This window comes from Dermacentor albipictus, chromosome 1 (genome assembly GCF_038994185.2).
Source record: "Dermacentor albipictus isolate Rhodes 1998 colony chromosome 1, USDA_Dalb.pri_finalv2, whole genome shotgun sequence".
Lineage (NCBI taxonomy): Eukaryota > Metazoa > Arthropoda > Arachnida > Ixodida > Ixodidae > Dermacentor > Dermacentor albipictus.
The window spans coordinates 34,754,181-34,771,108 of NC_091821.1; the positions used below are offsets into that span (position 1 = coordinate 34,754,181).

Here is a 16,928-nt window from a genome sequence, read left to right on the forward strand (position 1 = left end):
TTTTATACCTCCTAAACGGAATGCTAACGTCATAAAAACCTACAAATAAGATGCTGCAGGCGTTCACCACTGCAAGTCACCACATGTTTCAGTGCCAGTGGCAACAAAGACGAGCGAACTAAACCGCCTTTCACCCTTAGAGCGTTCCCCTCCACAGTGTTGCTCTCGAAACTTTCATCACTTGTTCGTTCCGAGAAGAGCAATACACTCCCACTCGCCATTCGTCGCCTCCTCCCCTTCGATCAGCGGTGCCTCAAGCTACGATAGCGGTCTCCCCGTCCTTGAATTCAGGAAAGCCGCCTGCATCCGCGAATGTGTTGGCGCACTGTCGCGGCTTATGACGAACTTCTGTTTAAAAATTGCTGTATGCTTGAAATGTCTCATTCTGAAGTGCCTTGGAAGTCTGCCCACTTTCTGGAAACATCGCTCGTGTCTTTCTAGTATTGCTCGTGTAGTTGTGATTGCCACTCGGACGTGCGCGCTGTTTTGATTATGAGCAGAGCACTTGTTCACGTCAGCGGGTGTTGCGGTGTAACCACTTCTATGTAACCATAAGGGTTGGGTGAGTTCCTGCGGAAAGTATTGAAAATAATTCCCTAAGTAAAATATTCTCTTTATTTAACACGTAATGCAAATAATTTGAAGTAAACGTTCACATGGCTTAAAAGAAAACAAAGGCTCCACATGAACGACATCACATCGGGTTGACACTGGCTTTGTAGGGTGACACATTGTAATGATGTTCAGTTTCCCATCTTTGTGCCCTTATTCAATAGGTCCCGTGAAACCACGCCGCTGCTACATTGTAAATGCAATTTCCCAACGTCATTTTACGTGCTCCCAAAAGCAGCACAATGAAGATGCCAAATCATTACGTAAAAGCAATTGCATTAAAGGTGTTCAAAAAGCAATAGCAATCGTCTATGGCTCCTTAGAAAGATACCTGCTGGACGGCTATATAATAAAACACGAAGATCTCCCTAGGTTTCTCATAAAAACACTCGCTGTAAGGCTGTCCATAAAACATGCTTTCAAATGGAGTACCTCGCATTCCCGTGAAGGTCTCCGCTACTCAATTAGCAGTAAACTCCCTTTGAAGTTGAGACCTGTACAGTGTATAAGCGGGATGGGCCACTCGGTGGAACTGCTGTTAAGAAAATAGAATCGAATGAAGAGAACATCTAAAAAATACGGTAGCATGTTATTACTCTTCGATGATCAAATTTTTTCTACTCTTTAATAATTTTTGATTTATTCAAATATTGCTTACGTGTGACTTAAAACGGGGGAGGAAGCATTTAGATACTCTTGAACAAAGGCTTTCAAAGAGTCCGCTGTTGAACTTTCTTATATAGCCTTTCAATAAAAGCCCTTTAACTAAAGGAAAGATAGCTCTCATGAACGCTCCCACGAATCAGTTTTAACTTACTTCCCTGGCTATAAAAATTAGGCGAGATGAACTTTGTCAGAAGCGCGTCAAACGAGAGTTAAAGTCACATCGGTCACTCGATTATTCAGTATTTCAGTAACCTACGATAGCAATCTAAACGTCCTTGAATTCAGAAAAACCAGCTGCATCCGCCAATGTGTCGGCGCACTGTCGCGACTTATGCCAAACTTCTGTTTAAAAATTGCCGTATACGTGAAATGTCTCATTCTGAAGTCATTCTGTCTCATTCTGAAAAAAACATTCGGCAGCCTCTCTTTACTAAATAATCACATGCAATTTCTCAGCACCAACAGCTGTGACAGTCAGCTAATGACAGCGCGCAGCTGCTTTTATTCCCGAAGGGGCTCTCTGTTGTTTCTAAGCCATGTCAATGTCAAATAACTACTCAAGTAAACCTTGGCATTCTTAGAAGATGTGGCTGTTGAATTCCTATCATCGATACACCAACCTATCATTAAAGGGGACAGCCATATGAACAGAGAAATATGCTGATTCAAACCATGATAGAGTGTGCATACGTGACTGAATGAAGACGTACAAAGAAACAGATACACAGAGACAGCGCTTCAGTCGCGCTTACACACTCTATCATGCATTCAAACCAACTAGCCGCCAACGTGTTTTAAGCAGATTCAATGCACCTGTTGGAATCTATGGGATGCGAAGCTCTTAGTGAAGCGACAAATTAACGCTGTACAACTAACAGCGACGCATACTAACATGTGTACTTGTTTACCTTTTTTCGGGTGACCACTTTTCCCCGTCTAACAAATGTTATCGCTCAGCGCGTGACGCGCCCGCACGTATCGGAAGTCTCTCGAATTTTACCGATGGTTCTATCTGATATGTCTGTTTTCACCGAAGCTTGTGGAATCTGACTGCATGTGGGACGTTAATTGTGTAGAACTTTCTGGAAGACACGTGGGCGTCAGCGATTGCTGTGTAGCCTTCGATGACTCATGCATAAAAGCCAACGCGCTTGACCGGCAGATGAGATTTCGACGATCGCCGGCCGTGTTCGCCACTATCGCTGCGCTTTGAGTGTAACTTGCTTTTGTGGGCATAAGTTCGCCCAATACAAGTTAGTTTCGTCATTCACATATTTGCCGCTGTATTATTCACCGTCACTACTACGTGACATATGGTGGAGGTGCTAGCGCGTTCATGTACCGAACGTCCCCGCAAAGCCGTGCGCCAAGTCCGAGCCATGAAAAGAACAACGTCGCCAAGGACCAGCGAGCTAGTCGCAAGCTTCAAGGACTGCCCCCGGAGCCCGCACTTTTACCTGAGAAGAATAGGAAGTGCACGGCCACGGCAGCAGCTACAATGACAGCCCCAGTGTCGCCAACACCGATCGTGCTGCAGCATCCAAGGTAGCCACCACCAACGTTCCGTTGTTCAACATTGGAGGACACGGAAAGCTGGCTGGAAACGTGCGAGAGGGTCGCGACATTTAGCCGGAACAACGACGACAAGCTGCGACCTGTCTTTTTCGCTTTGGAAGCCACCGCCAGGACGTGCTTCCAGAATCGAGAAACCAACTTAACGACGTGGGACCTGTTCCGGAGTTACTTCCTGCAGACATTCACAAGCGTAGTATGCAAAGAGCGAGCCCAAGCTCTTCTAGAAACCCGAGTGCAGCTGCCCAATGTGACCATCACGATCTTCACGGAGGAGATGGCCCGTTTTTTCCAGCCCGCTGACACAGAAATGTAAGAATATAAAAAAGTTCGCTTCTTGATGAGTGGTGTCAAGCAAGAGCTCTTCGCCGGATTGATACGTAACCCACCCAAGACTGTTGCCTAATTTGTCTCCGAAGCCACAACAATTGAGAAGATGCTCGATATGCGGACAAGGCAATATAACCACCGAAACTACACCGATACTCAAGTACTTGGCAGCGTCGGCATGCAAGAGACTATCAGTGCTGTCGTTCGCGAGGAACTGCAGAAGCTCTTTCCAAGTTCGCAGCCTCAAGTAGCGTCAATCGCTGACATCTTTAAAGAAGACCTTCAGCGATCACTTGCAGTTCCTGAGGTGCAACCACAATCACCTCAGTCCCAGCTGGAAGCGATGACGTACGCTGCCGTCACCCGTCGTCAAGCTGCCCTTCAGCGACCGTGCCAGAGCGCCGTAATGCCGCAGTTCCATCGTGGATGGATGAATGAATGAATGTTATAAGCGTCCCCTTTGGAACTGGTTGGTGGGTTTCGCTACCAAGCTCTTGCCTATACTGCCTAATGTCCTATCCAAGTTAAAAAAAACGAAAAAAGAAGAAAAAACACGATGAACTCCACACAAGCAAATTTCCTGGCCCCCTACTGTGAACTTAGTTTTTTATACGTCTCCATTTGTTCTTTTTTTTTGTCGTTTCCCTACTTTTGTTCCACCAACCTTCCAATCGCCTCTTACTAATCTCTATTGCGGGTGCATTTGCTTTCCTCCTGCTCTCGTTGAACCCAAGGGCTTCAAGGAGGCCAGTGGTGCCTAAATCGACCGCTGGGTAGATATCTTCACATTCTAATAAAACATGCTCCATCGTTTCCCCAGCTTTACCCGCAGCAAGCACATGCTTCTTCCGCCTTATATCTCACTATATAGGTGCACGTTCTAAGGCATCCTGATCTCGCTTCGAAAAGTAATGGGCTTCCCTTTGAGTTATCATAAATTGTTTTTCTGCCAATTTCGTTTTTTCCTCTTAAGTAGTTACTTACGGCAGGTTTATTTTCCATTGCCGCCACCCATGAGATTATTTCAGCCTCTCCGACTTTCCGCTTGCCGTTCTTTGTTGCTGTGTTGCTCACCCTACAGGCCGCATACTTGCTGGTAAGCTTCCTAGTTCTTTTCCTCTGCTCTGAATCAATATTTTTCCCTGTAAAAATACCTCAACACTCTCAAAGCCCATTTACTTTCTTCCATATTCTTCAGTCGTTCGTTCTTCATAATCAATTTTACTGCAAGCTTCCCTCACTTCAAAGCTTGTCCAGCCCATATCACCTTGCACAGCTTCATTTGTAGTCTTCCTGTGAGCACCCAATGCGAGGCGTCCTGGTGACCTTTGGTTCTCATCGAGTCCTGATTGTACCCCTGATTTCAAGCAAACAACCGCATTTCCAAAAGTAAGTCCTAGAACCATTACACCTTTCCACATACCTCAGAGCACCTCTTACATATTGTATCCCCACGGCACCCTCTGTTTGATTACGGCTGTATTTCTCTTCCCCTTTGCTGTTATTGTTTTTCCTGTTTCCATATATCTATTACCTTCGTTTATCCGTGTACTAAGGTATTTATATTCTTTTACCCGAGGTATTTCCTGATCCTGTATTGCCACTGTCTGTTCACTGTTTTCATTGAATACCATAACACCTGATTTTCTAACGCTGAATTTCAAACCTAAATTATCGCCTTCCTGTCAGACGTTGCCAGATATTGCAAATCACTTTGCTTGTCAGCTAGCAACACAATGTCGTCCGCCTGTTTGTATGAGAGACTAAATCCGACATTACTTCCTTCTAGCGCCCTCTCCATCCTCACCATGTATGTAATAAAGAGCAGGGGGATAAAGGGCACCCCTGCTTCAGTCCCTTGTTGGTATAAACTTTCTCATCGCTCCTCATCCCTTTCTATTCAGCGCAAACAAATTTTCTCGGTATTTTCCCGCCAGCACGGCCGTCCGTCGCCCAGTGTAGCTACACGAGAAAGACGGACATCTGGCGCGCCGCCTATCACCACCCGCTCTGCTATCACTGCAAGGAAGCCAGGCATGTCTACCGTCGACGATTATACCACAGCATGGGACTACGAGGGTTCGCCTTCAACGATATGCGCCCTCAGCAAGGTGAACGCCCTCGCGATATCGCCGACTGTCTCGAAGCCACTGAGTGGAGTTCTCGACGACTGCCCCATTGGCCGTTACCAGGCCGCTACATGTCACCGCAGTGCGGACCATTCACTGGCCCACCCCGGGGCCGGTCCGCAAGTCAATATGCGGAAAACTAAAAGCAGCAACCGATGGAGGTGCGCTTGCTGTACGTCGAAATGCTAAAGATCCTCTGCCCACGACAACACTTCAAGATCTAGCTCTACGGCATATCAACGAGACGACGCCATCCTGAAGAAGCCTGAAAGTCGAGAATACGCCGACGAAAGACGACCTGATGACGCGGTGTTCCAGCTTCAGATCAAGACGACGCAGCCGTGGTCCGATGCCAAGACCTAAGTGCAACGCAAGACAAAGAGCCACCGACCTCGACGTGCTTCTCGACGGTCACGCAGTCACCGCCTAAGTGGACACAGGAACTGACTACTCCGTGATAACTGCACCCCTTGCCACCCAGTTGAAGAAAGTTAAGACTGCATGGTAAGGCTCTCAAATCTGGACAGCTGGAGGACACCTAATAACGCCCACTGGAATCTGCATGGCAAGAATTACCGTTCATGACCGGACTTACCCTGCCACCTTCGTTATCCTCCAACAGTGTTCACGAGACGTCATTATCGGCATGGACTTCCTGAATCAACACGGTGCAATCATCGACCTCAAGTCGAAGTCAATAACGCTGTCGGAAGATCAAGCGATGCCACCATAGCGCTCTCGTAGTCACCACGCCTTGAGTGTGCTCAAAGATCAAGTGAGCCACCCGCCTCGCTCCAGCATTGTTATTTCCATCGCCACTGAAACACCCACCTGCCGTAGAAGGCATCATCGTGAAATTTGCTCAATCGTGAAATTCGCATCGCAAAAGGATCGTTCGACTGCATGGAGGAAAAGCGAAAGTGATGCTGACCGACTTCAGCCAGGAGCTCAAGAATGTCAACAAGGGCACGACAATCGCATACGTCGAGGAATTTGAGGAAACTGGCAATGCGTTTGTCCTCTCTGATTGTGCCAAATCTACCCTGACGACCATAGCTCCCAAAGCAGACTTCGACATAAATCCACGTTTCCCCGTGAGCAACCTGCGACCACTCATAAGGCTCGTCCGGCCATACCAAGACTGCTTTTCAATGTCAGCGAGGATTCGACGAACACCACTTGCCAAACATCGCATAATCACCGAAGAGTGCACTCGACCACTCCACCAGATCCCTTACCGAGTTTCGGCGCGAGAACGTGAAGCTATAAGGCAACAAGTCGATGAAGTGCTGCGCGACGATATCATCCAGCCGTCAAAAAGCCCGTGGGCATCTCCTGCAGTAAAAGGACGGAACCCTACATTTCTGTGTCGATTATCGTCGACTGAACAAGATCACGAAGGAGGACGTATACCCCCTCGCCTGGATAGACGGCGCATTTGATCGGCTCTGCAACGCTAAATACTTCTCGTCGATGGATCTCATGTCTGGTTGCTGACAAATACAAGTAGACAAGAGAGATCGCGAAAAGACCACCTTCATCACGTCAGACTGCCGGTATGAGTTCAAGGTCATGCCATTCGGACTATGCTCGGTGCCTGCAACGTTCTAGCGCGTGATGGACTCAGTGTGAGCAGTATTGAAGTGGCAGACCTGTGTTGTTTACTTCGGTGATGTGTCGTCTGCGTGGGAAAGTTCGACGATCACCTTAGGCGGCTTGTGACAGTACTAGAGGCCATCAAGACATGAGGGCTCACTCTGAAGCCGGAATAGTGCCGCTTCGCTTACGATGAGCTTCTATTCCTTGGCCCCGACATTAGCAAATCTAGAGTCCGCCCCGACTCGCAGAAGACAGCTGCCATCACAAAGTTCCAGCAGCCAATTGACAAAAAGACAGTGAGTAGACTCATTGGCATGTGTGCTTACTACAGGCGCTTTGTCAAGGTCTTATCACGCATCACTGATCCACTGACACATCTAACTAAGCGTGATGTCGAGTTTAAGTGGCAAATACCGCAGGCCGACGCATTTCAAGAACTCAGACGACGCATGCAGTCGTCGCCGCCAGTACTTGCGCACTTCGACGAGGATGCCGATACATAAATCCACACTCGCTTCAGCAGCCTAGGCCTCGGTACCGTCCTTGTCCAGAGAAAGAGGGACTTGAACGAGTGATAGCTTACGCCAGCCAGTCACTGTGAAAACTGGAAGGCAATTATTCTACAACCGAAAAGGAATGCCTCGTCATCGTTTGGGCTACAGCATAATTCCGCCCTTACCTACATGGCAGGCAATTCAGAGTCGTCAGCGACGATCCCGCGTTGTGTTGGCTAGCGAACTTAAAGGACCTGCCCAGCGACCGTGTTTAGGTTGGGACCCCAATACGCCGACGAAGACTCAGCGAAAAACTATTGTGACGCTATTTCGGGCCCTACAAGATCATCAGACGCATTGGCGCACTCGACTATGAGGTCGTGCCATGGCATTTCGCTATCACTGCGGCGCCGCCCACAACCTGAAATAGTTCGTATTGTGCGACTTAAGCTGTTCTACCAGTACTAACGAACTTTGGGACTTGTGAATAGCTGAACTTTGTATGTACTTCCTTTTTTTTTGGACTGTGTCACTTTTGACTTCGTTTCTTTGTTGTTTTATTACGTTTGTTTAACAGGTGTCATTTTCGTTTTCGCTCACCTGGTATGTTTCTAGCATCGGGACGATGCTTTTGAGAGGGGGGCATTGACACGTGTGCTTGTTGTAAATGTATCGGAAGTTTCTCGAATGTTACCGATGGTTCTATCTGCTTTCTGTTGTCACTGAAGCTTGTCTAATGTGATTGCATGTGCGACACCAATTGTGTACAACTTTCTGGAAGACACAAGGGCATTAGTGATTGCTGTGGAACCTTCGATGATTCATGTATAAAAGCCTACGCGCTTGACCGGCAGATTACATTTCGACGATCGCCGAACGTGTTCACCACTATCGCTTTGGTTTGAGTGTAACTTGCTTTTGTAGGCACAAATTCGTCCAATAAACGCTACTTTCGTCATTAACAGATTTGACGCTGTATTATTCACTACCACATGACCATTGTTTCTACTTTCATTCTTCGCGCTTGTGTGATATCATGCAATGTTTAGGTTTTAGCACTACACAGATCACGACTTCTAAATTCCTTGTGTCACAGGGGCACATATCGTTACTGGAGTGACACATGTCCACTCCGGGAAAACACGGGGAGTGTCCACATGTACAATGCGTTGGCGGGCTAGTTGGTGCGAATCCATGAATACTTTGTTTAGCGCAAAACGACAGACACAAGAAAAACGACAGGACAAGGCGCAAGGCGCCTTGTTCTGTTGTCTTTATTGTGTCTGTCGTTTTGCGCTAAACAAAGTATTCATGGGTCCACATGTACATGTACGCATGCACACGTCCATTCCGAAGGATAAGCCAAGAATAGGCACAGGCCCAGTTGCACATACCGCATGCCTAAACCCTAGAAAATAAAGTTATTCAAGAGAGCCGCTGAATACAAGGAACGATTTCATTAAGAGGTCGGTGTCCTTAGAGAGATACCTATTAGCTACTATTATGTGTTCAAGTTGTACGTAGGAGATCATTTTTGGGGTTGTTGTTGCTGTTGTTGTGCAGAACCGAGGTGAGTTTATTTGCACAATTTTTGATGTCAGCATACAGGGTTTATATAAATCCCCTTACTGGTAGTTGAGTTCAGAGCACATGCAAACTTTGTATACACACGGTGTCCCAGCTAATTCTAACCAAGTTGTTGGCTCTTGGGACCTATGGTTTGTGACGTATGCTGTTCGGTAGACAGTTCTGCTCCAAACCCCAAGATAACTTTTGTGCAATAATTACCAGGCTTAAAGAAGACTACTTCAACAAGCTTTAAATTTTGTAATTCAGGGCATGGCCTCCGGTGGTAAAAGTGTTATTGCGTTTTAAAACAGCCCATTCAGTCATTTTCATTGTGCTGTATCCTCTTTAAATATGTTTTTTCCCGCGCTTTATTAGTAGCACGCAAAAATGCGTGAAATGTCTCGTAATTTCTCGCCCGCGCGTCGCGATACGAACGCCACCAACGGTGACTTGAAGAAACTCGCTCCGCTCATTGCTCGACACGGCGACATGTCGGAAGTGGCAAGCTGTCATTGTTGGCTTCCGGTGATCACGAGATACGTATTCCGCGTAATGATCCCAGCCTATCGCAATGACCAGGTGGTGTCCGATTCGGGCAATAGACGGACTTAGTGCCTTCAAATTTCTCATGAGAACTCTGGTGTTGCGGCGCGTGATCACTGAAGCAGTCATCGAATTTCAAGCGGTGCCAATGAAGCGCGAAAAAGAAAATTATTCAAGATACACCGCAAATAAAGCGACTGAAGATGTCGTTTTAGGGCGCAGTAACAGTTTTCCCATCAGAAAACACGCCTTTAAATGAAACATTAGAAATTTCTTTAATTATTCTTGAAGCAACCGGATAATTTGCGAAGAAAAATTGTCTTGGTGGCGAAAGAGGATACGACGTTTTAGCAGATTGACTAAAGTTAGCTGGGACACCCTGCACATCCGCAAATATATCCGGCACCGTGCAAGTCCGCCGTGATTGCGTAGTGGTTTTGCCGTTGCGCTGTTAAGGACGAGGTCGCGGGGTCAAATCCCGGCCACGGCGGCTGCATTTAGATGCGGGCGGAATGCAATAAAAACCTGCGTACTTTGATCTAGGAGCATTTTAAGAAAACTATGGCGTGCCTCATAATCAGATCATGACTTGGCCCGTAAAACCACATAGTATATCCCTTTTCTTTTGCGACATACGCTAAACACGGGGTAAAAGGCAGAGAAAGCCTCACTTTAATAAGAATCAGACACCGGTACTGCTCACCCTATACCCAATAAGTTGAGGGCCTTAATCCGCATCTTAAATTTTAACTGTTCAAAGATTCATATTGCGAGAAGCATAAAGAAATACGTGCATAAAATGTTGCGCCTTTAGCAAATATATTAGTCTATTTTTTGACAACTGCTTCATGAACTAGCTACTTCTTTCAAAGACGTAATTTGGAAACAGAAGCAACTTTCGCAGATTTCATAGCGCACTGGTAAAGCTACTTGCTCCAGAACCATCTTCACTATAATAAAACTTCAATAGAGTGCAAGGAGACGAAGGTAAAAAACGGAGAGGGAGGGAGGAAGGGACTACCCGTCAGCATATGCGGGTTTCCCCATCACGCCTACTTCCAGTCACTGAGGCCAGTCGATTCCAAAAATTGTAGCAATGACCGCATTGTTTTGTCAGTCTGCGAAGCGTGAGGCGACGGTCCTAAGAACTTTATCGCTGAACATGGTCTGGGTTCCAGTCGGCTTAGTATAATCCGAAGAAGGTCTCCTCGACGCCGTAGTAAGAACAAAAACAGACAACTTGTTCTCGATTGTCTCTTAACAGCAGCCCTAGTCGTAAATGGGTGTGTCAGCCTTTCCATTGAGGAGCGTATGCACTTACGTAGAAGTCATCGTTAGCCAGAGGTGGCACAGCAAAGTTACATCACAGGGGGAAAATACAATGGCAGTGGCAGCTTCATTGAAGTGTGAAGTCTCTGGCGGCAACAATTTGAGACACACAGGGATATTCTAGGAAGCTACCCGGCGGTGTGAGCAAGCAAACGAGAAGGTTTCAGTTATCCGCTCTTTTTTTTTTTGCCCTCTGAGTCCTCTTTTTTCTGTGTAATGTAGCAAAGCTGACGTCCCGACCTCTTTACCATTCCTTTCTCTCTCACTTTTCTCTTTCTCCCTCTCAATTAAGGATAGCTAACCAACTTTGTAACTCAGTTTCTTTCAGCTCCGCTGTGTGAAAAGGTTTTTTTTTGCTTCTTTATCACCAGGCCTCTTCTTCTTACACAACCTTCTTCTTCTTTATACACAACCTCTTCTGCATAGGCCAAGAAAAGCATCATTTCGGTATCTGTGTTTGTGATACGTGTGTGCGTATTTCTCGATGGTGCATTGGGATAGCCGTGTGGTATGTAGCCTACCCTCTTATTGGAGTGCAGCTATTAAAGAATAATCTCATGTGGTAATGTACTAAGTGTTTTTTCTTAAAAACACTCATGGTGGTTTATGACAGTAATACGTGCGCATTATCAACAGTACCTGTTCAACGGCGCTCGGATGTATGGCGACTTGAATGCGAAAACGCAGAATACAAGTAGTGTTCTGGTGACTATGTTAGCTTACGCCAGCAAATTCCTGCTTGTGCCACTTGTCACTTATGCACTTGAAAATTTCTGTGAGAAATTGAAAGCAGTAGCATATTGTTTCAATAGAGAACTTGTTTCTGGTAATTTGCTTGGCATATTTCTTGTTACAGAATTCTGATCGTTTGTTTCATGACACCTACGTTAAGACAGCACTGAGCTAATAGTTCTACTTCAACGTTTCTTTTACAAACCTTTATTCGTTCAAGGGAAAGTGCGGACAATGCCTATTGCAACGCCCATATGGCCTAGAATAAACGTCGAAAACGCCGCCTGTGTGCATGCGCGAAGCTTCTCTCCTTCTCTTTTTGCACTCCCCTCTCCTTCTTTACCAGAGCAGGGTAGGCAAACGGGCCCAGCCTGGTTAACGTGCTTGCCTTTCCCTTGTCACTTCTCTCTCTCTCTCTCTGTATCTCTCTCTGTGAGTATGATATTACGATACTTCGTAAATTTTACTGGCAGTGCCGCAGCTTCAAGCCACACTATGCGCATGTCCGAAGACCAATTACGTTCTGTTTAAAAAAATGTTTTCTCCTTCGAAATGGCTTCTTGAAAGCAACAGCAAGCGGAACTGCTGGACGGAACAATTTTCATGTCTGTTTCGCTTTATCGACTTTCATTTTAGATACAGCAGTCGCATTTTCCTCGCCGTTACATCGTCGTGACTTCTTTAATTCCATCCAGGAAAAGTACAAGCTGATGTCGCTCTTCTTCTTTATTTATTTTCTGTTTTCACTTACGTTTTTTCTGAAAAGAGCATCATACATGTTATTTTCAATTCACTTATTTGTTTCTGTCATAGAGAAAAACTCCAGGAAGAAATAACCTTCCAAATCATGTTTAAACGTCGCAGATCCCGGCTATTAGCACCATCAGTGCACAGAATGCGAATTCATCGCGGCCTACCAACGACTACGTTGAAAACAACGAATAATACGTAGATACGTAAAATACACCCCGTTGTGGGATTCTTCTACTTAACGGCCCCGCTCCGTTTGAGTAAACCTGTAATCCTGCATTAACCTGCTTTATTTCAATAAATAATTTTATCAAGCCATTCTCATGTCATCGACATCACAAGAACCCAAGACCAAAAATCCACGTAGGCAACATTTAAGCTGCTGTCCTAGATTTATTCTATAATTCCGCCCACGGTATAGCTTCTACGAGGTCGGAAATGCGCGTAACAGTGACTCAACGGGTGTCCATATGTGAGCATGTATTTCACAAGCAGCTGCAAATAGGTCATTCCATCAGATACAGCTGGCACTGTGAGAAACTCCCAATGTTGAAGCGATCCTCGTCCACGTAATAATCGATTCATGTAGTACGATTCACCGTCCAGTAACAATCACGTACGAATAAGTTAAAGGCTACCTACCAACAAATCCCTTTCAATCACCTTTGCTAAGCAAAGCGATTCTCGTCTTTATTTCGTCATTTATCAGTGCTATGCCTCTAGTTTGTTCTTCTCGTCGTCCGCTTCTCTGCTGCCTCTATGCGCAGTTGTCCCTTTCCCGAAGATACTTTCAAGTAACGGACGAGCGGGCGTTCTCTGGATATTCATAAAATAGCAGGCCATCAGTCTGCTTATCGTTATCTATGTGTGCATTAGCGATGTGAGTGTGTGGTTTAGCGAATGAGATAGAAATGCAGTCCTGCGCAAAGCGTGCTCTAACTAAATTAAGATCACGATCTGAATGACTCGCATGATGATGATGGTAATCATGACTTGCATGGCAACAGTAGTCTCTCGGAACATGGTTCTTATCTCCACTATAGGTAAGTTTTCACAACCGTTGATATCTATATACGTAAGCCTTCGTCGACCAGCACCCGTTATGGTCGTTGTGGTTGTGGAAGGCACCAGCCGCGGGTGCTTTAGGAGGAGGAAAGAGAGAAAAGAAACGTAGAGGAAGTTAACCAGACGCGCGTCTGCTACCGTCCAAACGGAAAATGGTTGAGGGGAGAAAACATGCATTCCAGGCAAATAATTCAAGCCTGCAAGATGTACGGAAAAAGGAGCAAGTTTTTGACAGACACATTTTATTCATTCTTTGGATGACTTAGCTGCTAAACATAGAGACAGCAACAAAAATAACAGTGCTTTGTTCAATAACTGTTCAATTAGCTGCCTCTCCAACGACAGGCAGCTAATATAATAAACAAGAAGCACTGAGAGAAAGTATATGTGCGTCTGTGCACGCTCGCTGAGCAAATTAGTGTTTTACAAAATCGCAAATTGTGGCGATTTTGAAATGATTTGATGTTGAATAAATAATGTTGTCTCTAGCCATGGAGGCCGACGCCCGCGTGGCCCACTCCCGCCGCCTTTCCGAAAGAGGACTGTCCGAATCCGGCCTGGTTTCCGGCGGCGCCTCCCTGGAAACCAGAGGAACCCTGCTGGTGGCCAGAACCGAAGCTCTTGCTGTCGCTGGAGGAGAAGCCCGAGCTGTGACTGTAGCCCTGGTTGTTGTTGTAGGCGTTCACGTTCCTATGGGCAGAGCCGCCAGCGAAGGCGCCGGATCCCTGGTTGTGTCCCGCGGCGCCCTTCTGGAAGCCAGCCTGGTGTCCTCCGGCAGTACCACCGTATCCCGACTGGAAGCCGCCGCCGACGCCATGTCCCAGGCCAACTCCATGCCCGATACCGGCTCCGACAAGAGCCGGGTTGCCGACTACTCCGCCACCGACAAGCCCGGGGCCTCCAAGACCAGCACCCGCAAGGCCGGGTCCGACGCCTGCGCCATAACCGCCCAAGCCACCCAGGACGCCACCACGGCCTTCCACGTCCTTATTTTCTTCCTTTTTCTCGTCTTTCTTGGCAGCCTCTTCGGCGAAAGTCGTGCAAGCCACCAGGGCGAGCATTCCAATGACAATAAAGAACTGCATATCGAAAAAACAAGAAGGCGTGTTTGTGATAACGCGAAAATTGGACAGATGCCAAGAAAAACTGTAAATATTAAAGGAATGATGTGGCTGATTCTTTGGTGTACCATCGTTAATTTACTGATGATTTATTTTTTGTCATCACTGGGAACTGCGGCACACAGTTTCTCCAGTTTATGGCAACGTAAAGAAAGTTGAGAAAACCGACCTACGACAAATACGCCTAGCCTCACAGACTGGAAGGGGCTTTTTTACCATTGTGCAAGCTAAAGTTATTCATTCCTTCCGGCAGGAACAAACAATAAAGTGGTACACTGCATTAGTTGAGCAGGCACAAATGCGGAGAGCATCATACCACTCGAGGCCTCGTGTCTAGCTTGCGGAAAAATTCACGTATCGCCATTATGTTCGTGTTCACTTTTATTTCTGATAGTACCTTCAATTATTGCGACGCAGTTACATAACTTTCACAGTTTTTTATTTGCGAGTCAAAGACTCAGCTCTTGTAATTACAGTAGAATCAGTACCCAGGGCTCAACTCCAACTGGGAAAATCTGTTTCGTAAGAATTCGGACACTATCGTGGACACATCAACTGGGAGTAATGCTGAGCTGGATTATATGCAACGTACAGAAAAGTATCGGCATAGCGTTTTGCCCTCACCAAAGTAGAAGCCATGTCACCCCGTCTCACCCTCGTTTGACTCTAATGCTCAGCGCTTATTTATTTATTTATTTATTTATTTATACATTTATTTATTTATTATTTGCGTTGCTCATTAAGGCTTTTAATAAAAAAAACGCGGTAATGAACAGTGCACGTTCATAAACCATGGAAATTTAAATAATGTGCATGAAAGGGTAGGCCATTCATGAAGCACGAAATGGGTAATGATTATACCGAGGTTAGCTCATCGTAAATGGTGCAGTGATTAAGGATTGTGTTCGAAAGGTGATTCTCACTACTAATGTTTGGCAGTTCGTACTACAATCACAATACGAATAAATTACATTATATCAAGGTATTGTGATAGAGAAAGCAGTACCACCCTACGACTGAAAACCTGTTCTATGAAACCCCCCTAATGTGTTTCAAGAGACAGACATTTTTTTTCTCTAGCGACAAGAAATCAAGTTCGGGTGGATTATATAGTAAGATCGCATGTTCAAATGAAGAATTCGAAGGTAGTCGCTTAGAATTCGTCAGCGAAACATGCGTTCTCGAGCAGAAATCTACAAGACAGGCCTTACGTTCTGACCCGTTGGTAAAAATATAATCGGCTCCTTCAAGTGATACAGCAGAGTTAAATTTTCAGAACGAAGCACAGAAACGAAACGCGGAATGAGCACCTACCTTCATAGTGGCAAAGGAGATCTAGCGAGACAAGAAGAAGACCTTCTGTGTACGGCTTGGTATACCTGCTCTTCGGTGGCGACCGATTTGCAGCGCGAAACCACTTCGCCCCTTTTATACTCATTCACTGAGAAGGTGGAGTCACACACGCACGCACACACATGCACACACACGCTCACAAACACGTAAAGAACAAACAAGTTAACGCTAGACGCAGAAGTACTACAGGTCTCCACGTGTTTCATCCATTATGGCAACAACCACAAGCAGGTAAGAAAGCCACGGCACCTTGTAGCGTCCCCCTCCCGCGTCGTTGCACTCGAAAGTTCCACCGTTGCTTGGTTCGCCGAAGTGCAACACCCCATCTGACTCTCGCTCGCCCTTCATCGCGCCCTTCCTTTCGGTCATGCGTGCCTCGACCTGCGATAGCGGTGCCTTCGTCCTTGAATTCTGGAAAATGAATCCGCGTCAGCGAATACATAGGGGTATTGTCGTTATCTTATGCATATACTACTCACCGCACAATTTACGCGCCCCTGAAATAAATCTCGCAGCACAGTGACTTGGAAGGGTAGCGGCTATGCCTGTTTCGATAGCTTACGCTTTGTTTTGCCCTCATCTATCGCGTGTTTCAGAAGCGGCTGTACGGCTGTCTGTGCTCAATATATTGCTTGTCTACCACGGCGTGATCCTGCGTAAATAATTGTCAATAATCGGTAAGATTTTGCGCGCGTTCTTTAGGACGAGAAACTGACACAACAGACTGCTGAATACGCGCAACCATTACGGCAACAACACATGCTGGCGAAGCACAACGAATGACTTGTGATGAGTAACATGCAGTATATTGACTGTTACATCTTTGAAACAAACATTTCAATTCGCTTAGGTGTTCCATACATTTGTTTGAGGCGTACTGGTTTATTTTAAGCGAGAGGGCCCATCCTAAATTGCACGAGCTGGTTATGATCCAATGCATGTGGTTTACGTTAATATCTATTTTTCTTTTATTATTTTTATTTGAAAGTATGGCGATAGTTGTACGTCTAACTTGGCTAGTAATGAATGCATATTGTATTTGCTGAAAACTTATAGGAAATGCG

The 16,928-nt window shown here is 46.0% G+C and overlaps 1 protein-coding gene across 1 annotated transcript; it reads right to left on the reverse strand.

The window, feature by feature from the left end:
- Positions 1–13,621: 13,621 nt before the first annotated feature.
- LOC135901118 (uncharacterized) lies at positions 13,622–15,936 on the reverse strand. The gene is made up of 2 exons (XM_065430794.1): positions 15,826–15,936; positions 13,622–14,469 (listed from the first exon to the last, which is right to left on the reverse strand). The coding sequence occupies exons 1-2, from the start codon at positions 15,829–15,831 to the stop codon at positions 13,876–13,878; spliced, it is 600 nt and encodes a 199-aa protein (XP_065286866.1). The 5' UTR covers positions 15,832–15,936; the 3' UTR covers positions 13,622–13,875.
- Positions 15,937–16,928: the final 992 nt, after the last annotated feature.